The sequence below is a fragment of the Phoxinus phoxinus genome, assembly GCF_949152265.1.
Source record: "Phoxinus phoxinus genome assembly, chromosome: 4".
Taxonomy (NCBI): Eukaryota; Metazoa; Chordata; class Actinopteri; order Cypriniformes; family Leuciscidae; genus Phoxinus; species Phoxinus phoxinus.
The window spans coordinates 41,841,322-41,865,045 of record NC_136879.1 but is presented as its reverse complement, the minus strand read 5'-3'; the positions used below and the strand labels follow the sequence as shown (position 1 = coordinate 41,865,045).

The 23,724-nt window shown below is 40.2% G+C and overlaps 2 protein-coding genes across 2 annotated transcripts in view; both read left to right on the top strand.

Annotated features, from left to right (window-relative positions):
* LOC306997123 (uncharacterized protein) overlaps nt 1–23,724 on the top strand; it is a 72,356-nt gene that overhangs the window by 19,126 nt on the left and 29,506 nt on the right. The window lies entirely within an intron of this gene.
* il1rap (interleukin 1 receptor accessory protein) overlaps nt 1,300–23,724 on the top strand; it is a 42,850-nt gene continuing 20,425 nt past the window's right edge. The window contains exons 1-5 of the mRNA XM_079610158.1: nt 1,300–1,598; nt 4,575–4,618; nt 5,091–5,179; nt 17,813–17,901; nt 23,148–23,430. Coding sequence (XP_079466284.1) covers nt 5,178–5,179; nt 17,813–17,901; nt 23,148–23,430 — 374 coding nt within the window. The 5' untranslated portion in view covers nt 1,300–1,598; nt 4,575–4,618; nt 5,091–5,177. The remainder of the gene's footprint in view (nt 1,599–4,574; nt 4,619–5,090; nt 5,180–17,812; nt 17,902–23,147; nt 23,431–23,724) is intronic.

The window sequence follows — 23,724 nt, the reverse complement described above, 5'->3', positions numbered from 1 at the left end:
CACACATCTGACACACACACACACACACACACACACACACACACACACACACACACACACACACACACACACTATATATATCTGAGCAAACCTCAAAGATTTCACACACACAAGATGAATATGCAATGACAGCCTGAGATGAATGAGCTGCATATACTGGAGTGAATAGAATAGAATAGAATTGAATAGAATAGAGTGGAATAGAACGGAATAGAATAGAATAAAATAGAACAGAACAGAATAGAATGGAACGGAACGAAATAGAATAGAATGAAATAGAATAGAATAGAATAGAATAGAAAGGAAGAAAAGAGAAGAGAACGGAATAGAAATAGAACGGAAGAGAAGAGAACAGAATATAGAATAGAATAGAAGAGAACGGAATAGAATTGAATGGAGTGGAATATAATGGAATAGAATAGAACGGAAGAGAAGAGAAGAGAACAGAATATAGAATAGAAGAGAACGGAATAGAATTGAATGGAGTGGAATATAATGGAATAGAATAGAACGGAAGAGAAGAGAACAGAATATAGAATAGAAGAGAACGGAATAGAATAGAATTGAATGGAGTGGAATATAATGGAATAGAATAGAACGGAAGAGAAGAGAACAGAATATAGAATAGAAGAGAACGGAATAGAATAGAATTGAATGGAGTGGAATATAATGGAATAGAATAGAACGGAATAGAATAAAATAGAATGGAACGAAATAGAATAGAATAGAATGGAATAGAATAGAATAGAACGGAAGAGAAGAGAACGGAATAGAATAGAACGGAATATAGAATAGAATAGAAGAGAACGGAATAGAATAGAATAGAATGGAACGGAACGAAATAGAATATAATAGAACGGAATAGAATAGAACGGAAGAGAAGAGAACGGAATATAGAATAGAATAGAAGAGAACAGAATAGAATAGAATAGAATAGAGACTTTACAGATTATTATAGAATTAGACAGATCCGCAAGCAGCAAAAGTAGTGGGATAATAATAATTATTAATAAAATTATACATATTCATTATACAGACCCTCAAACAGCAAAAAAGTAATAATAAACAAAAACGTAAATATAAATGAGTATATTTCTAAATCAGTATATTTTATTAAATTAGTAATAATAATTAGGCTAATAAATAAATAAATATTAAATATTTAAAATGAAATATATAGGCTATAATTTTATATATGTATTAAAAGTGATCTGTGAGCTGAGCTTGTAAGATGCTGCTCTTCAGTTTTGTGCAACATCAACACGTGCACTGAGGCGCGTGCGCGCGGCGTGGACTGGAGCGCTCCGGTGGTTTTTGAGGCAGTTCTTCTAGTTGCGTCGCGTCGCGTTGCGCGGCGAGTGTTTGACGCGAGTTGTGAGAGACTGTGGGATTTCCGTAGGAGGAGCCTTATCGAAACGGTCTGTTTCCACGGTAGTTCGACGTGCTTGTTTCCGTTCACATGGAGAAACACGGAAGCGTTCGTCGCGCGCTGAAGCGTCAGAAACAGCGCGTTTAAGAGGACACAGCCAGCAGAAGAGAAGAGAATGCGCGAGCCGGTTTGTGTGTTTATCCTCTCATTCCTCACGCTTTATTGACTGGTGAGTGTGAGTGTGAGTGTTCACCTGCTGTGATTATACACCATCTTGACACTTCCTCTCTCTCTCTCTGTGTGTGTGTGTGTGTGTGTGTGTGTCACTGACAGGAAAGTGCCTAAAGTACTACAGTAATCCCATGCTATTCTCTGAAGAACTTTGTAAATGTCTCGTGTAAATGTTGCTGTATATATGAATATGATTATTCAGTGAGATGAGTTATGATGACAGCAAAGTGCACGATGATAAAAAAATAACCTATATTTATTTTTTATTGCAACACGATCTCTGACAGAAGGCTTTTTGATTAATATACATACACATATATACTGTATATAAATTACAGTAAAAATATGACAATATATCAATACAAATATATAATTATATTTATTATTTATATATATATATAGTAATATTACTAAATATATATATATATATATATATATATATATATATATATATATATATATATACATACATTTAAATATAACGCAATATAGGCTAAATATTATATGTATTATTTACATATATTAGTACTATATATATAAAGCAAAAATATACACTATATACAAATAAATAAAATATAAATATATGTATTATTTACATGTATAGATATATTGCATTATAGGTATATATAGAGTACAAATATGACAATTTATATAAATAAAAATATACACAAATATTTATTATTTACATGTATAGAAGTAATATATGTATGTGTGTGTGTGTGTGTATAGTAAAAATATGGAACAATATATAAAAATATATATAAATATATGTATTATCTATGTATTACATTTGATATATAATATATATAATACTTATATAAATATAAAATATTTATTTATTTAAATATTTGTATTTATATAAATTGTCATAATTTTGCATACAAAAATATGACACAATTTATAATAAATAAAAATATATGTATTATTTACATATATAAATATTACATTAAATATACAGTACAATATGACACAATTTATACAAATAAAAAATATATATTTATTTACATATATAGAAGTATATACTGTACAAATATGACACAATATATACAAATAAAATATATAATATTTATTATTTAAATGTATAGATATATTACATTATATACAGTGAAAATATGACTATATATATAGATATAAATAAATAAATAAAAAATATTAAAACATTTATTATTTAAATGTATGAGGTATATATATATATATACATTCAAAATTATATTTATTATAAATAAATAAAAAAGATATATATATATATATATATATATATATATATATATATATATATATATATATATATATATATATATATATATATAAATGAGAAACATAATGTGCGTAATGATAAACCCGTGTTGAGGAAAGTGGTTTTGTTGCAGTCGTTGGACCTTTATCCTCCTCAGAGTATAGCATGATGTTATATGTGATCGCATGATCATGTGATATATAGCCGATAGATTACAGGTTTCCTCTGTTACTTGAGCCGTAATCATCCTGCGCTACGAGAGCGCGCGCGTTCATCACACCTGAGCGAGCGCTCGTCATTCCAGGTGAGATGGATGTGAGAACGGCGCTCGAGCGCGTCGAGTTGATTGGATGAGAGTCCCGCCGGTTTGCCTTAACGATTTACGGTGACGCGCAGAGGGACCCGTTAAATCATCCGCCAGAGAGAGAGAGAGAGAGAGAGAGAGAGAGAGAGAGAGAGAGAGAGAGAGAGAGAGAGAGAGGTCTGTTAGAGACGGCAGAGAGAGAGAGAGAGAGAGAGAGAGAGAGAGAGAGAGAGAGAGAGAGAGAGAGAGAGGTCTGTTAGAGACGGCAGAGAGAGAGAGAGAGAGAGAGAGAGAGAGGTGTGTTAGAGACGGCAGAGAGAGAGAGAGAGAGAGAGAGAGAGAGAGGTGTGTTAGAGACGGCAGAGAGAGAGAGAGAGAGAGAGAGAGAGAGAGAGAGGTGTGTTAGAGACGGCAGAGAGAGAGAGAGAGAGAGAGAGAGGTGTGTTAGAGACGGCAGAGAGAGAGAGAGAGAGAGAGAGGTCTGTTAGAGACGGCAGAGAGAGAGAGAGAGAGAGAGAGGTGTGTTAGAGACGGCAGAGAGAGAGAGAGAGAGAGAGAGGTGTGTTAGAGACGGCAGAGAGAGAGAGAGAGAGAGAGAGAGAGAGGTGTGTTAGAGACGGCAGAGAGAGAGAGAGAGAGAGGTGTGTTAGAGACGCCAGAGAGAGAGAGAGAGAGAGAGAGAGAGAGAGAGGTGTGTTAGAGACGGCAGAGAGAGAGAGAGAGAGAGAGAGAGAGGTGTGTTAGAGACTGGCCGAGGGAGAGCGAGAGAGAGAGGTGTGTTAGAGACGGCAGAGAGAGAGAGAGAGAGAGAGGTGTGTTAGAGACGGCAGAGAGAGAGAGAGAGAGAGAGAGAGAGAGGTGTGTTAGAGACGGCAGAGAGAGAGAGAGAGAGAGGTGTGTTAGAGACGCCAGAGAGAGAGAGAGAGAGAGAGAGAGAGAGGTGTGTTAGAGACGGCAGAGAGAGAGAGAGAGAGAGAGAGAGAGAGGTGTGTTAGAGACTGGCCGAGGGAGAGCGAGAGAGAGAGGTGTGTTAGAGACGGCAGAGAGAGAGAGAGAGAGAGAGGTGTGTTAGAGACGGCAGAGAGAGAGAGAGAGAGAGAGAGGTGTGTTAGAGACGGCAGAGAGAGAGAGAGAGGTGTGTTAGAGACGGCAGAGAGAGAGAGAGAGAGAGAGAGAGAGAGAGAGAGAGAGAGAGAGAGAAAAAGAGAGAGAGAGAGGTGGTGTGGTTTAGAGACCGGCTGAGGGAGAGCGAGAGAGAGAGAGAGAGAGAGAGTGTGTGTTAAGAGGGAGAGAGAGAGTGTGTGTTGAGAGAGAGAGGTGTGTTAGAGACGGCAGAGAGAGAGAGAGGGAGAGAGAGAGTGTGTGTTGAGAGAGAGAGAGAGGATCGGTGTTTTGTGTGTGTGTTCTGGTCTAAGTTTGTGGTTCTGTTGCAGTGAACCGGCCTGACGAGAAGAACCGGACCCGTGACCGTGAGCATGTGAGTAACGCTAGAGCCGCTTCACCTCAGTCTGCATGTGTCGAGACCAGACGTGTGTGTGTGTGTGTGTGTGTGTGTGTGTGTGTGTGTGTGTGTCGAGACCAGACGTGTGTGTGTGTGTGTGTGTGTGTGTGTGTGTGTGTGTGTGTGTGTGTGTGTGTGTCGAGACCAGACGTGTGTGTGTGTGTGTGTGTGTGTGTGTGTGTGTGTGTGTGTGTGTGTGTGTGTGTGTGTGTGTGTGTGTCGAGACCAGACGTCAGCAAGAGCATCTGCAGACTTCACTAACTCTTACTTCTGAGTGTATAATCTAATCTAAGCCTTTACTTGCCGTGCCGGGAAATTCCCACCACGATACAAAAACCGACGTGTGTGTGTGTGCGTGTGTGTGTGTGTGTGTGTGTGTGTGAGGTGTCCTGGGCGTGTTGTTCTCGTTAGTGATGTGCTAATTGTGGTTCACTGTATATGTTGATAGATTTGTTCCTCCGTTCCGCCTCTGGACCGTCTCTCGGCATCACTCACTCCCGAATAATCTGATTTCCCACTAAAGTCCTGCGGGATCATGTGAGTAGAGCGGCTAGGACCCGTTTAACATCACACACTAATGCTTGTATATGTAAAATGTTGTAAAAATGTATATATAGAGAGTTTAGAAAATATGGTTTTATGATACATATTCAACTTGCTGTGACTCTAGATCACTTTATGTTTATCACTGTATTAAGGCGAGACACTACAGGTGAATAGGGTACAATTTTAAAATAATAGATATCACCATGAAACTTCCTCAGTTGATTACTTACACAAGTTCATAAAAAAAATGTATTACAAGTTTTTTTAATTTGTATGTTTAATTATGCAAATGAGGCATTATCTCATTAAATGTGCGCAATTTTGCATATATTTTCGGTAGATAGATCTGAACATATGATAAAGCCAGGTGCAAAATTATTTTTTCATTTTATTTACACACAAGAGGAAAAAAGATGTTCAGAGGGATTTCAGGATATATGCTTTCATTACCTAGGAAATCTAAATATACTGTTCATAGCCTTAAAAAAATCGATTTTCGCCATATTTTTGGGATTAAAATGTCACATAAATCAGGTCAGGAATGATTTATTAACAAATCCCTCTGAACATATCTTCAGAATACTGCTAAGTGTGTAACTGGAGAGTTTGGTGTACATCGGCTGAGATGTTTATACTGGAGAATGACAAAAGACTCATTTTGAGAAAAAGGCATTTAAAGATTTGTAATGTAAAAAATCATACTTTTTTAGTGGAAACAACTATTTACAGACACAATATCTTATCAAATCATTAGCAACAGCAATACAAACCTCCTAAATCACATCAAAACTTATAAACACAGCATTTATGGCCTTCAACTGAACAGAAAAACAGTCAAAACACACATCTGAATGTCAGAGCGCGTCACGTGATGCATCTGAACCAATCACGGTGTCACAAATTGACATCAGCCAATGAGATTTCGCTTTTAGAGTTAAATGCCCATTGTACTTTCACGATTGGTTGCTGATTAAAAGGAAATGACCATATTTGGATCCGACAGCATTGTACAGGAGAGAGCGCTCTCCAACGACGTTGATTTATAACGCCAACTTTTGTTGAATTTCGGAGAAATCTACAGACGCAAACAGACAAAGTTAGTAAAATAAAGACATAAATGTGTATTTTGGACTTTTTTTCACCACAAGTCTGAAAGAAGACATGTTATTGAAGACAAATAGCCCAAAATCTCAAAATTGACCAGTAAAAAAAAAAACGATGTTTTTGCCTGCCGTGTCTCGCCTTAAAATAATATGAGTTATGAGTTTACAATCGAGTGCATTAGTCCATGTTTGTTCTGGAAGTATTTCATTTCTCTCATAAGGGAAGTCTTCATGAAAGAGTCATAAGCCATGAATCAAGCCAATCAGATATGAGGCGAATCACAACATTACAAACTTAGTTTTGAAGGGAAAAAAAGACTGTGAACGTTAACGGCTTTAGTGAGGGAAAGAACTCCAATCCCATGATGCATTGCGAACTGCGTAATCGAGTTAAAATTATTAAAAAATATGACGCTACTCATTTAAAAATGTGGTTTTATATATATATATATATACATTTTTTCAAACTTTATTGTAAAATATGCATATAAATTCAAATATTTAAGTATTTTGAGAACATAGACTCGATTACTTGCAGTGCTTCACGGGAGAGTGGGCGGAGCTAACGAGATCTTTTGGCGAGTTTTGCTAGTTTCGACTCTGATTGGTGGATATTCTGCACAGCATCATGGGTAATGTAGTTTTTCACCGGGTATTCTGCTATTAAACACGATTGTTTTAAAAGATAAGCTGAAATAATGTGGTGACGCCTTCAACCGAAGCAAATACCATCGATTAACAACCTCGTAGCTCACAGTAAAGCTGACTTTTAAAGTTTATAAGTTATTGTAAAATAAATCAGTTTCCTTATGAAGATTCTACTTCCGGATCCCGACTGTTGCGCTCTATTGATAGTTTTTTTTTTATATCATGCGTTATTTTAGATAACATTTGTTTTATATGAAGTAACACACTATGTATGATTTTAGTTTTAATGAACTTTAATTATCCTGTGATGCAGAGTTTGTGTGTGTGTGTGTGTGTGTGAGATGGGTAGGTTTAGGGGTCAGGTTAGTGTGTGTGTGTGTGTGTGAGTGAGAGAGATGGGTAGGTTTAGGGGTCGGGTTAGTGTGTGTGTGTGTGTGTGTGATTTTGCTGTCATTGTGGTGAGCAAATATGCAATTATAGTGAGACATATCTTGATGAACATAATGAGCTTTATATAAAAGCAATTAGAAGTGATTGGGAAATCCCAGCCGTGATAGAAAAACAGGTGTGTGTGTGTGTGTGTGAGAGAGAGATGGGTAGGTTTAGAGGTCGGGTTAGTGTGTGTGTTTGTGTGTGTGAATGGGAAATTCCCACCATGTTACAAAAACATACGTGTGTGTGTGTGTGTGTGTGTGTGTGTGTGAGAGAGATGGGTAGGTTTAGGGGTCGGGTTAGTGTGTGTGTGTGTGTGTGTGAGAGAGAGAGATGGGTAGGTTTAGGGGTCGGGTTAGTGTGTGTGTGTGTGTGTGTGAGAGAGAGATGGGTAGGTTTAGGGGTCGGGTTAGTGTGTGTGTGTGTGTGTGAGAGAGAGATGGGTAGGTTTAGGGGTCGGGTTAGTGTGTGTGTGTGTGTGTGTGAATGGGAAATTCCCACCATGTTACAAAAACATACGTGTGTGTGTGTGTGTGTGTGTGTGTGTGTGTGTGTGTGTGTGTGTGTGTGAATGGGAAATTCCCACCATGATACAAAAACATACGTGTGCGTGTGCGTGTGTGTGTGCGTGTGTGTGTGTGTGTGTGTGTGTGTGTGTGAATGGGAAATTCCCACTATGATACAAACACATACATGTGTGTGTGTGTGTGTGTGTGTGTGTGTGTGTGTGTCTGTGTTCTCAGTACAGTTACGTGACTAATTGGCCTCTTTTACTCTACAGCAGCGATGGATTATTTGCCCGACTCTTGCGTTCCCTCGCGATCCTCTCGTCTCTCGTCGTGTGTGTGTGTGTGTGTGTGTGTGTGTGTGTGTGTCTGGACGAGCTCGGCATCGATCACACATAATCCGATTTCCCCCCAAAAACAAATAATGAAGCGTTTCTGGAGCTTACCCTTTTAAAGTAATTTAGCGATTCGTTCAAACTTGTGCGAATCGATGAAGTGGGTTTTGAAAGATGAGTCTAATGAATTCCCATGATGCTCTAATTTCGCCCTAATGCATCTCAGCGAAATTAAAACGCACATTTGTGACGCTCAGATAAGCAGACTGGAGATTTTATCTGAACTGGAGCGTTTGGAGATGATGTCGTTATTTTGGACTCATCACACTAACTGCTCTAATTAGGTTTTCTATCATTTTATTTAGTCTCAGCCGAGACTCAGAGACTTCGGGTCTGTCTGCTGGTGTGTGTGTGTGTGTGTGTGTGTGTGTGTGTGTGTGTGTGTTGTGTTGTTTTACATCGTAATTAATATCTTCATCCAATCAAAATGGTTAAAAAAAAAATCCACATTTGGACTTTTATAGAGGACATTTTATGGTATTTGCAACAGAAGCACATTTACATTTATATAGAAGTCTTAAAGGCACAGTAGCATTTAAACTCATTATTTACTCGCTTACATCTCATTCCAAACCCTGCATGACTTAATTGACCGTTCGCAAAACTCCGCCCTCGAACGGTTCTCGTCCAATCCTAGCTCAGCAACTGTAACTAAGGAGAAGGACCTCCGTCAAACATTGCGGTTTCAGCAAGATAGAGAAACGATGCGCCTATGGCAGTGAGGTCTGCACGGGCTTAACACTTAAGCCCGAACCCGGAATAATATAACCTGACCCGACCCGAACATTACGGTTATATTTTAAGCCCGACCCGAGATCCGTTTCTCACTTTTTTGAGAAAAAAAGCATAATCGGTTTTGATGAAGAAAAAAAAAAACAAACAAAAAAAAAAAACTATACGAATGCAGATTAGAAACCAGAACCTTTTACACACTTGACGAAAGTTCTACCACTGGACCATTTAAGCACGCGAGAAAATGCCGCGGATACATCTCATTAACGATAAATTAAACCCCATGTACTATTTAAATCGATTGTTGGACATGTTATTGTAGCCTACATATATCTGATTTAGCATTGTATGGACTGTACCAATACAGTCCAACTTTTGAACTTTATTCCTTTTTTTAAATTATTATTTATTCGGGACACACATAGGCTACACACCTAAGGAGGTCTGCGCGGGACTGTTTTTTTTCCCGTCCCGCTCCCACAAGGTTCAATTCAGTGTTCACCTGCTTTAAAAATTTAGATCTCGTTTTCAGAATCTCAAATCTCAAAAACAAGTCGTTTTTCATTTTTTTATTTTTGGTTTTAATTTGGGGAAAAAAACGATTGAACGAATGATACGGCAGTGATGCGCGGGTCAATGTATAAACAACCCGCACCCGACCGACGTTTTCAACCCGCCCGCAACTCGGACCGCAAACAAAAGAAAGAAAATATTGTACCCGACCCGCTTCCTGGCCCGCATATTGGGCCATAGACGTAGGAACTAGGGGTGCGCATTTTTCTGAATGCTGTGTTTTAATAAAGGCTGATTTATTCATTTATTTCGTTTCATTTTCTTAACAATTAAGATGCTGCATGTGTTTATCCAGTCTAATCGAAGTGTGCGTCTCTCCTCCGGATTTCCCAACAAAAATCCCGCCCCCTCTCAGAAAATACATAAAACTCGCATTACTGAGCTATATGCGTTTAAAAGTAGCCTATTAAAATGGCACAATGGCATTGCTCAGTTCAACGTTTTGGGAAATCGGGCATTTTGTCCCGCGTCAGCTCTTATTCAAAAGTTAATAACGTGCTCAACATTAAATAAGGATTTCCCACTTTCATCTCTGCAGACTGAGCTCGTGCGTCATCCTCGCGCAGTTATTCAGCCAATAAAGTGTAGATCTATGTATTTTATAGAAAATTGTGTCTAGTAGGCTACTATATAAATTACAAAGGTTTAATTGGCATCTTTATTTCAAACGAACCGACCGACCGCGACCCGAATCATTAAAAATATTTTTGGATGACTCGTAACCGCGGGTGACCGCAGGCACTCGCTTATTTTGGATCAACCCGCGCATCACTGATACACTGGGTCTATTTGTAAACCGTTATAGTAAAAAAAAAAAAAAAAAAAAAAAAAACGGACTTCCAAAATAATCCGGCGGGCCAGAAAATATTGCTGCTGTAGGCTATATGATTGCTTGAGTTGCAACTATTATTAAAAAACAGGCTACATGTACACACACCGTTTCACTACGGCACTGCGGCCCCTCATCAGTCAGCAAACAGAGAGAAAAAGAGAGAAAGAGCACGGACTTAATAATTACGAAACTTTGATGTGGTTGAACAGGTACAAAGTCACAAATTCCTCTGGAACTCAAACATTAAACTTCAAAGCAAAGTTTGCGCAGTTGCACAACTATTTACACACATATATCCTTCTCAGTACGAGTTATGAATGAAGAGAACAGAGAGTTGATGGTTTCAGCGCGTCCTCTGTGTTGTTACTGAAATAGCGCGCGCGGGAACACATGCGCAAAACAGTTTTGAAAAATGATATATGATCAAATAAAAATGATTGATATATAATTTTACAAAACTGTTTAGTGCATGTGCTCCCGTGCGCTCTTCTGTCCATACCTTCTGTCGTGCCCTGGAGGATATGTCTGCTGCATTACTCCAAAACCAATCACTTAATGTGTGGAGCTCAACCCAGTCATGCGTCTGGTTCTCAATTGTTTGACGGGCGTAGTAACAATAACTAAGGGGCGTGGCTTTTGCGAACGGTCAATTAACTTAATCTAAAGAAGATATTTTGAATTCAAAAACTTTGGACCCCATTTACTTTCATTGCATGGACAAACAATAACCACTTTTTTTTTTTTTAAGGTGCACTGTGTAATATTTAGGAGGATCTGTTGTAGGGCTGTAAACGATTAATCGCGATTAATCGATCCAAAATAAAAGTTTGTGTTTACATAATATATGTGTGTATAATTATTTAGTATATATAAATACACACACATGCATGTATATGTTTGAGAAATATTTGCATTTATATACTACATATATATTTTTATATGATTTATATTATATATATATAAATTATTAAAATAGAACTATTTTATATATAAAAAAAAAAAAAATCTTAAATATATACATGCATGTGTGTGTATTTATATATATATATATATACAAAATAATTATACACAATACACACACATATATTATGTAAACACAAACTTTTATTTTGGATTCGATTAATCGCGATTAATCGTTTACAGCCCTAAGACGGAAATGCAATATATATAAACATAACTATGTTTTCAGTGGTGTGTAAAGACTTTATATGAACCGTTATGTTTTTAACACCTTAGAAAGAGCATTTCTCTCTACACACACCGCGGGTCTCCTGACATCGACATGTTTCTACACACACCGCGGGTCTCCTGACATCGACATGTTTCTACACACACCGCGGGTCTCCTGACATCGACATGTTTCTACACACACCGCGGGTCTCCTTACATCGACATGTTTCTACACACACCGCGGGTCTCCTGACATCGACATGTTTCTACACACACCGCGGGTCTCCTGACATCGACATGTTTCTACACACACCGCGGGTCTCCTTACATCGACATGTTTCTACACACACCGCGGGTCTCCTGACATCGACATGTTTCTACACACACCGCGGGTCTCCTGACATCGACATGTTTCTACACACACCGCGGGTCTCCTGACATCGACATGTTTCTACACACACCGCGGGTCTCCTGACATCGACATGTTTCTACACACACCGCGGGTCTCCTGACATCGACATGTTTCTACACACACCGCGGGTCTCCTGACATCGACATGTTTCTACACACACCGCGGGTCTCCTGACATCGACATGTTTCTACACACACCGCAGGTCTCCTGACATCGACATGTTTCTACACACACCGCGGGTCTCCTGACATCGACATGTTTCTACACACACCGCGGGTCTCCTGACATCGACATGTTTCTACACACACCGCGGGTCTCCTGACATCGACATGTTTCTACACACACCGCGGGTCTCCTGACATCGACATGTTTCTACACACACCGCGGGTCTCCTTACATCGACATGTTTCTACACACACCGCGGGTCTCCTTACATCGACATGTTTCTACACACACCGCGGGTCTCCTGACATCGACATGTTTCTACACACACCGCGGGTCTCCTGACATCGGCATGTTTCTACACACACCGCGGGTCTCCTGACATCGACATGTTTCTACACACACCGCGGGTCTCCTGACATCGGCATGTTTCTACACACACCGCGGTTCTCCTGACATCGGCATGTTTCTACACACACCGCGGGTCTCCTGACATCGGCATGTTTCTACACACACCGCGGGTCTCCTGACATCGACATGTTTCTACACACACCGCGGGTCTCCTGACATCGACATGTTTCTACACACACCGCGGGTCTCCTGACATCGACATGTTTCTACACACACCGCGGGTCTCCTGACATCGACATGTTTCTACACACACCGCGGGTCTCCTGACATCGGCATGTTTCTACACACACCGCGGGTCTCCTGACATCGGCATGTTTCTACACACACCGCGGTTCTCCTGACATCGACATGTTTCTACACACACCGCGGGTCTCCTGACATCGGCATGTTTCTACACACACCGCGGGTCTCCTGACATCGGCATGTTTCTACACACACCGCGGGTCTCCTGACATCGGCATGTTTCTACACACACCGCGGGTCTCCTGACATCGACACGTTTCTACACACACCGCGGGTCTCCTTACATCGACATGTTTCTACACACACCGCGGTTCTCCTGACATCGACATGTTTCTACACACACCGCGGGTCTCCTGACATCGACATGTTTCTACACACACCGCGGGTCTCCTGACATCGACATGTTTCTACACACACCGCGGGTCTCCTTACATCGACATGTTTCTACACACACCGCGGGTCTCCTGACATCGGCATGTTTCTACACACACCGCGGGTCTCCTGACATCGACATGTTTCTACACACACCGCGGGTCTCCTGACATCGACATGTTTCTACACACACCGCGGGTCTCCTTACATCGACATGTTTCTACACACACCGCGGGTCTCCTTACATCGACATGTTTCTACACACACCGCGGTTCTCCTGACATCGACATGTTTCTACACACACCGCGGTTCTCCTGACATCGACATGTTTCTACACACACCGCGGGTCTCCTTACATCGACATGTTTCTACACACACCGCGGGTCTCCTTACACCGACATGTTTCTACACACACCGCGGGTCTCCTGACATCGACATGTTTCTACACACACCGCGGGTCTCCTGACATCGACATGTTTCTACACACACCGCGGGTCTCCTGACATCGACATGTTTCTACACACACCGCGGGTCTCCTGACATCGACATGTTTCTACACACACCGCGGGTCTCCTGACATCGACATGTTTCTACACACACCGCGGGTCTCCTGACATCGACATGTTTCTACACACACCGCGGGTCCCCTGACATCGACATGTTTCTACACACACCACGGGTCTCCTGACATCGACATGTTTCTACACACACCGCGGGTCCCCTGACATCGACATGTTTCTACACACACCGCGGGTCCCCTGACATCGACATGTTTCTACACACACCGCGGGTCCCCTGACATCGACATGTTTCTACACACACCGCGGTTCTCCTGACATCGACATGTTTCTACACACACCGCGGGTCTCCTGACATCGACATGTTTCTACACACACCGCGGGTCTCCTGACATCGACATGTTTCTACACACACCGCGGTTCTCCTGACATCGACATGTTTCTACACACACCGCGGGTCTCCTGACATCGACATGTTTCTACACACACCGCGGGTCTCCTGACATCGACATGTTTCTACACACACCGCGGGTCTCCTGACATCGACATGTTTCTACACACACCGCGGGTCTCCTGACATCGACATGTTTCTACACACACCGCGGTTCTCCTGACATCGACATGTTTCTACACACACCGCGGGTCTCCTGACATCGACATGTTTCTACACACACCGCGGGTCTCCTGACATCGACATGTTTCTACACACACCGCGGTTCTCCTGACATCGACATGTTTCTACACACACCGCGGGTCTCCTGACATCGACATGTTTCTACACACACCGCGGGTCTCCTGACATCGACATGTTTCTACACACACCGCGGGTCTCCTGACATCGACATGTTTCTACACACACCGCGGGTCTCCTGACATCGACATGTTTCTACACACACCGCGGTTCTCCTGACATCGACATGTTTTTACACACACCGCGGGTCTCCTGACATCGACATGTTTCTACACACACCGCGGGTCTCCTGACATCGACATGTTTCTACACACACCGCGGGTCTCCTGACATCGACATGTTTCTACACACACCGCGGGTCTCCTGACATCGACATGTTTCTACACACACCGCGGGTCTCCTGACATCGACATGTTTCTACACACACCGCGGGTCTCCTGACATCGACACGTTTCTACACACACCGCGGGTCTCCTGACATCGACACGTTTCTACACACACCGCGGGTCTCCTGACATCGACACGTTTCTACACACACCGCGGGTCTCCTGACATCGACACGTTTCTACACACACCGCGGGTCTCCTGACATCGACATGTTTCTACACACACCGCGGGTCTCCTGACATCGACATGTTTCTACACACACCGCGGGTCTCCTGACATCGACATGTTTCTACGGTGGCCCTGAGCGGACACACGCATTTCGTCACTGTGTTGTTCTTCGTGTAAAGAAGCTAAAGCTAAAGTCAGCGAATAAAACAATCACACGATAAACAAGTGACAATAATATTCACAATATCATATCGTTTTACTGAATAATCAAGTAAACCTAATTTCTTAATTTGTAAAGAAAGCTCATTCTACGAAGAACAACACTTATTATTCAACACTTATTATTCAACACTTATTATACCAATAATTATTCACGTTTAATAAAAGCATCTAAATAATAATCTGCAGTTTGTGTGCCCTGAGCGGACACACGCATTTCGTCACTGTGTTGTTCTTCGTGTAAAGAAGCTAAAGCTAAAGTCAGCGAATAAAACAATCACACGATAAACAAGTGACAATAATATTCACAATATCATATCGTTTTACTGAATAATCAAGTAAACCTAATTTCTTAATTTGTAAAGAAAGCTCATTGCTTAACTGGCTACTCTCTGCGGTCTCAGACGACGACATCACTTCCTGTCGGCCAGCGTAACTTCTGTTGGGTGCAGTTCACAACCTCACCACTAGATCCCGCTAAACTTACTCACTGCACCTTTAAATATCGACTATTTTTTGGTGAACGGTCCCGTTTAATCTAAGAGGAAGGAAAATGTTGAGTTATTGTATTCTATTTGGTCATATTTGGTGCAATAAACACACTTCTGGTTTTTTTTAAGGAAATAAAAAAGATAAATAAAGTAACTAATATCTGACAACTGTTTTCCAACAGAAATGTTGATTGAAACCTTTTTCACCATTTTTAATAAAAAATCTAGAATATCATCATTTATGTGATTTATGTCATTTTTTTATTGATTGTGACGAGACAAGAAACATTAATTCAGCAATTTTCTGCATATAATGTTAAGAGTGAATGTGTGCGTATTTTAAAGTAAAAATATAATTAGCAAATTGTTCAAAAGGATTCCCTTACAATAAATTCTAGAATTTTTTATTCTAAGTATTGTTAAGGTTGCAAAATTCCAGGAATTTTTTCAAAGTTGGAAACTTTGTATTGGGATTTAACAGGAAAAAACTGGAAAGTGTCCGGAACCCTAAATATTATTAATATTAAACAGAATACTTTTTTAATTGTTGTTCAATAAAACCATATGATAAATTACTTTTGATACTTTATTTAAATCAGTCATTATTTCCTCATTCATTTTATATAAGTCATTTTAAAGGCTATTCACTTAGTGTGTGTGTGTGTGTGTGTGTGTGCCAGTTTGATATTGCATGGTAATTTATTTAAATAGACATTTTGACTCTCCATCATTGTCTAACTCCGGTTTGAACATAAGTCTAAAAGTTTTGAAATGTTCAGTGTGTGTGTGTGTGTGTGTGTGTGTGTGTGTGTGTGTGTGTGTGAGAGAGAGAGGTAAAAGGACACGAGCTGTGGTAGCTCCGCCCCCTGTGCCGGGAGCAGCAGCTCATTTGCATTTAAAGGGACAGACACAAAACGGTGTGTTTTTGCTCACCCTCAAAAAGTGACGATTTTAACATGATATATAAAAATATCTGTGGGGTATTTTGAGCTAAAACTTCACACACACACTCTGGGGACATCAGAGACTTACTTTACATCTTGTGAAAAGGGTGTTATACCACCCCTTTAATATATCGTCCCGTGAGCTTAAGTGTATCGCCCCCAACCATTACTAAAGTCTCATGAATATTTGCCCAATGTTCAAGACATGGTTATAAATGTATGATATGAGGCCATTAATAAATCTGTAAGTTAAAGGCTTTTTTAACCCATTGATTATGAATCATTGTGTGTGAAACCATTAGAATTTTTTATCGTTGGGAGTGTGAATTATTTCCTATAGGGCTCAGAGTTTGGCTTTGACTCGGTGTGTGTGTGTGTGTGTGTGTGTGTGTGTGTGTGTGTGTGTGTGTGTTGTGCCATTACAGGCCAGTGATGTATATTGCCGGCCTGACAGTGAAGAGACGGTTGCTGTCTAACACAATCCATCTCTCTCTCTCTCTCTCTCTCTCTCTCTCTCTCTCTCTCTCTCTCTCTCTCTCTCTCTCTCTCTCTCTCTCTCTCTCTCTCTCTCTCTCTCTCTCTCTCTCTCTCTCCTGGCACAGGATCGTTCATTCATTCAAGGGCGCAGGGTTTGCTTTTAACAATTTAAATTCGATCAAGCTGCTTCTCCATATGTTCACGTACGGCGTCACAGTCTCAGTTGATCATTCCTCCCTGTTTAGAAACAGCATTTTAGCCAATAATTATTCACGTTTAATAAAAGCATCTAAATAATAATCTGCAGTTTGTGTGCATCTTTTGTTTATTTTAAATATGTTTCGATTGCTCTCTTGAGCTGTATCTTTTCAACGAATCACTTGATTGATTAAAACTGACTCTGAATGATTCATTCACGGTCATAATCATAAAATTTGTTCTGTTTTAGCGAAGCTGATATTTTTCTGAAACAACGCAATAGTAATCGCCATAACTAGTTATATCTGTATGAATGAATCAGTTTTCTTTTTTTAACTCGTGTGTCTACAGTAAATGCCTGAATCTGCAGTCTTTTTCTCTCTTATTCCATTAATTTCCCTCCTCCTCTAGCGCTCCTAAAACTGTCATGTAGTAAAAACACCTTCAGCAGTGTTTTATGGACTCTGATAATAAACTGAGCGAATATCTGATGAAATGTAGGCAGTCGATCTCATTCTCTCTCTCTCTCTCTCTCTCTAGGATGCCGTTGGTCGTCACACTTTTCTGTCTCTGCGTTTTAAAGATGGGCGGATTTTCTGCATCTGTCACTCAAGCCACCGTCCAATCAGGTGAGAGTCGTGTCTTGAGTGAGCGCTGTGATTGGTCAGTGTGTGGACGGTGAAGGATGAATCCTCTATTGCTCTCTTGCCCGGATACTATATCCATCCTCCTAATCTATCAGCAACCAATCAGATCTCACATTTAAATAATTGATCCAATCAACAGCCTCACATTAGATCTTCCCACCAATCAGCAGAGGGGTCTCCAGAGGTGTGTGTGTGTGTGTGTGTGTGTGTGTGTGTGTGTGTGTGTGTGTGTGTGTGTGTGTGTGTGTGTGTGTGTGTGTGTGTGTGTGTGTGCCTGTGATTGAATCACATCTACAGAAATAGTGCTGAATGATGCAAAAATAAATATATGAAAAAAAGAGGGAATGAATCAGGTGTAAATGTTTATAAGGTTGATGAGAATGAGTGTTTTTCCAGTGCGTCTCCAGCCTCGGTTATCTTTGGAAGTTTTTTTTATTATATTATATTACACGAAAAATTTGAATATGGTGCAAAAGTTCATTTATTTTTAGTAATTCAACTTAAAAGGTGAAACTAATATATTATATAGACTCATTACATGCAAAGTGAGATATTTCAAGCCTTTATTTGTTATAATTTTGATGATTATGGCTTATGAAAACCCCAAATTCAAAATTAGAATATTGTGAAAAGGTTTTCATAAGGTTTTTATAAACCTAAAATATCAGCAACGTTGGATAGTCATTGCTTTAGCAAAGTATCTGTCAATCGAAAACAATTATTCTGTTATTTGTAATATACATACATTAGTTTGCATAGTTGTAATTAGTTTAATAATTCGTAATTATTATTGGTTTACTTGCCACCAGGGTTATTAAAAAACATTTTTGTTACTTCAAACAAAATCAATTTGAACTGAAATAAATCAATATAAAAAACCTTGAAAAAAAACTGAAACTGAAATTTTAAGTCAACATTTCTCATTTAAGTAATAAACAAAAATTATTAAAAAAAAACTATATAGATATTTTAAAAAGAACTAATAGGAATTACAAAAACATAACAAAATTACACAAATTGTAACTAAAAAACAGGAAAATATAAAAATGCATTTTAATTCAAAATATTATAAAAAAAACGATAATAGTCGATAATATTAAACGATAATAGATTCCTATTTTAGGAATTTTAGTACTTACATTTTTGTTGAACCGTTCGGTACGAGGTAGAGGATGGATACCCGACCCGAGCCCGACGGGACCCGCCGGTACCCGACGGGCCGGGCCGGGTTCGGACAGATATTTAGAAATGATGTTCGGGTTCGGTTCGGGCTCGGTCACATCAGCGCGATAAGGCATTGAACATTTTAAATTTAAAACGGCTTATTATGTAGGTAGCCGATGTGCCTGATGCTTTCACTTGATGCAAACGTTCGTTTTTGTGATTAAAATACATGTAAAATATTACCATAACATCCGTCTTCCTGTGTGCGGACATTTGTTTATGTAGCCGTGACAACGAAACGCGTGCATGCGCGCCTGTGTTAAGAGCGCTTGTTGCTCTGCGCGCTGATGCGCTCATCCTGTTGACATTTCCGATTGCCTTCCTACAGTTGCTCAATAAAAGCGGGTTTTCCACACAAACAAACGTACAATTGTCATTAGTATGAGAAAAAAATGGGATTTTAACTGCCGGTCTCGGGTCGGGCTCGAACATAAATATCTTTGTGCCTGTCGGGCTCGGGTCGGGTTCGGTTACTGCTCTGTCGGACGCGGGCCGGGCTCGGACTGAAAAATTCGGCCCGATCCGCACTCTAGTACGAGGCTTTCGGTTCTGTTTTCGGTCGGGGATAGGTCGTGTGTGCCTACGGGTCAAACGGCAAGTGTACAGTACCCGGCCTTCTTGGAGTCTCTGGGAGGGGTGCTGGAAAATGCTCACACTGGAGACTCCGTCGTTCTACTGGGGGACTTCAACGCCCACGTGGGCAACGACAGTGACACCTGGAGGGGCGTGATTGGGAGGAACGGCCCCCCTGATCTGAACCCGAGCGGTGTTCAGTTATTGGACTTCTGTGCTAGTTACAGTTTGTCCATAACGAACACCATGTTCAAGCATAAGGGTGTCCATCAGTACACGTGGCACCAGGACACCCTAGGCCGTAGGTCGATGATCGACTTTGTGGTCGTTTCATCTGACCTGCGGCCGTATGTCTTGGACACTCGAGTGAAGAGAGGGGCGGAGCTGTCAACTGATCACCACCTGGTGGTGAGTTGGATCCGATGGCGGAAGAGGAAGCTGGACAGACTCGGCAGACCCAAGCGTACTGTAAGGGTCTGCTGGGAACGTTTGGCCGAGTCTCCTGTCAGAGAGATCTTCAACTCCTACCTCCGGCGGAGCTTCGACCGGATCCCGAGGGAGGCTGGAGATATTGAGTCCGAGTGGACCATGTTCTCCACCTCCATTGTCGAAGCGGCCGCTCGGAGCTGTGGCCCTTCTAGAGCCAATTCAACTGAGTTTTAGCCAATAATGCATAGACGTTATATTGATATCACAGCATATATGTGACCCTGGACCACACAACCAGTCACATGGGTCAATTTTTTTTTTTAATTGAGATGTATTCATAATCTAAAAGCTGAATAAATCATCTTTCCATTGATGTGTGGTTTGTTAGGATAGGACAATATTTGGTCGAGACACAACTATTGTAAATCTGGAATCTGAGGAGCAAAAAAATGTAAACATTGAGAAAATCTCCTTTAAAGTTGTGCATTTATGTTCACGATTGTGCTGCATTCACTCACAAAAATACATGTTTTATATATTTACGGTAGGACATTTACTAAATATCTTCATGGAACATGATCTTAATATCCTCATGATTTTTGGCATAAAAGAAAAATGGATAATTTTGACCCATATAATGTATAGTTGCTATTATATGTGACTCGAGACTGGTTTTGTGGTCCAGATTCGCATATGAATATTGCGGCTGCAGTGGTTTTCATGCTTCGGCCTGCAGCTGTATCGTATGTGCTGTTATATGTCATAATATTTGCGCGTGTAAAGGTCGGTCATGGGATTATGGGCCGGTTGGACCTCTGGAAGCAGGGGTTAATTAAAAACGCTTCTCGCTTCGGGATAGGAAATGGATTGTTTCAGAAGAGGGTCGTTTATAATGCCGTGCGGGTGTGTGTGTGTGAACGCTTGTACTAAGACACTCTTAATAGGAAGACTAATCCCCTCCCAGTCGGAAAGTGACAGACCAATTACACACACACACACACACACACACACACACACACACACACTCTGCCGGCCCACCGCTCACACTGTCCGTCCCACAGACAGATCCTGACATCACCTGCCTGTGTGTGTGTGTGTGTGTGTGTGTGTGTGTGTGTGTGTGTGTGTGTGTGTGTGTGTGTGTGTGTGTGTGTGTGTGTGTGTGTGTGCGTGCGCGCGTACATGCATGCATATCGTTTGATTTGTGCATGTGCTGTGAATGAGAATCTGTGTGTGTGTGTGTGTGTGTGCCAGTTTGATATTGCATGGTAATTTATTTAAATAGACATTTTGACATTAGCAGGATCAGCATTTAAACTCAAACAGATCGCCTCATCTTTCATTATTTTACTGAAATTGCATGTGCATAAGTTTCTGTTTGCATATACTGTGTGTGTGTGTGTGTGTGTGTGTGTGAGGGATAGAGAGCGAGAGAAAGAAATAGCATGCCTAGGTATTAATTTTATATTGATGCATTAGTTGCTGATGTGTGAGTTTTAAGCTATAATTGATTCGCTCTTTTTAATGTTTTAACTTTTACACCATGTTCATGTCATAAATTTGATAGCTCAATTACCTAATATTGATTTGCACGCAATAGTGTGTGTGTGTGTGCGCATGGGTTTAAGAGTATAAGTGCGTGTTTGAGCGCATGCGGAGGAAATTTTATTGCTCAGATGTGTCGCTTTCATAGCTCAGGTGATGTAATGGGGTTATTAGTTATGTTTCGTTGAAGTTTCGATTAATTATGATTTAAATTAATGCTTTGGAAAGAAGTCTCTTCTGTTTACTAAGGCTGCATCTATTTGACCAAAAATACAGTAAAAACAGTGAAATATTATTATAATTTAGTATAAATATTTTCTATGTGAATATACAGTAAAGTGTAATTTATTCCTGTGATCAAATCTGAATTTTCAGCATCATTACTCCAGTCTTCAGTGTCACATGATCCTTCAGAAATCAGTGTAATATGATGATCTGATGCTCAAGACACATTTATGATTATTATTATCAATGTTGAGAACAGTTGTGCTGCTGTTTTTCGTAGAAACTGATGACCTACCATTCAGAATAAATATAAATGAATACTTTTTACACATTAAATTGATCAAAAGTGACAGTAAAAACATTTATAATGTTACAAATATTATATTTCAAAAAAAATGCTGTTCTTTTATGAACTTTAAAAAAAAAATTATCATGGTTTTCATAAAAATATTAGGCTGAAAATTGATAATTAAAGGAACCATTATTAATAATTGAGCACCAATAATATTTGAGCATCAGATCATCATATTACACTGATTTCTGAAGGATCATGTGACACTGAAGACTGGAGTAATGATGCTGAAAATTCAGATTTAATCACAGGAATAAATTACACTTTACTAGATATTCACATAGAAAACAGTTATTTTTAAATTATGATAATATTTCACTGTTTTGACTGTATTTTTGGTCAAATAAATGCAGCCTTGGTGAGCAGAAGAGACTTAAATCTGAGTTTTTCCAAACGTTTAACTGGTATTATATCAGCTTTGTAAATGTCATAATCATTTGTTCACAAACTAGTATTCATTACTTCAATAAGCTCATTGTTTCTGCATTAAATTATTACATTGTTTTAATTAATATTTTTTCGCTAACTGTGATTTTGTATATGTACATAATCATGTACTGAAATGTACATAATCATATGTACATAATCATGTACTGTAAATGTACTGAAATACATATTTAGACAGTTTCCTCTGATAACAGACTTTACACTGTAATGTGGACTCATGCACTTTCTGTAAAGATGCTTTGACATGATTATGATTATGAAATTATGAAATTATTAGTATTGTGAAAAGCGCTCTACAAATAAACATGAATTGAATTGAAATTCCCTATTTTGGTAAATCCGAGACATCTTTTCTGAGACACACGTGAGATTCCTGGTGTTGTTTCCTCTCCGTCTGATCTCCGTGTGTGTGTGTGTGTGTGTGTGTTTTCAGACGTGCTGTGTCACGACTGGGGTGTGTGGAGCGAGGCTTCGGTGCGTGTGTATGACGGCGAGGTGTCCTGGATCTACTGTCCTCTCTTCTCTCATCCCACGCTCTACAGTTACAGTCAGACTCACAACAGCAGTCTGTCCCTGCTGTGGTACCGACACACACACACACACGACCTCGAGCAGCCCATCAACCTCAAACTACACACACTGCACAAAGACCGAGAGTATCTGTGGATACAACCGGCCACGGCGCAGGACGCTGGACTCTACATCTGCATGCTCCGGTAAAAACACACACACACACACACACACACACACACACACACACACACACACACGAGATCTGCAAAGCCACATTAGTGGGTTTTGAAATTAACTTTTTTTCCCAATTTTTCCAAGTCAATTTTTAAGTTACCGGCCATTCAGAAGTTCTACTAGCCAAAAATAAGAAAAATAATAATAATTAACTAGATTAACTACGTCACAGCTCATATATATATATATGTGTGTGTGACCCTGGACCACAAACCCAGTCACATGACTCACGGGTATATCTGTGGCAATAGCAACTATACATT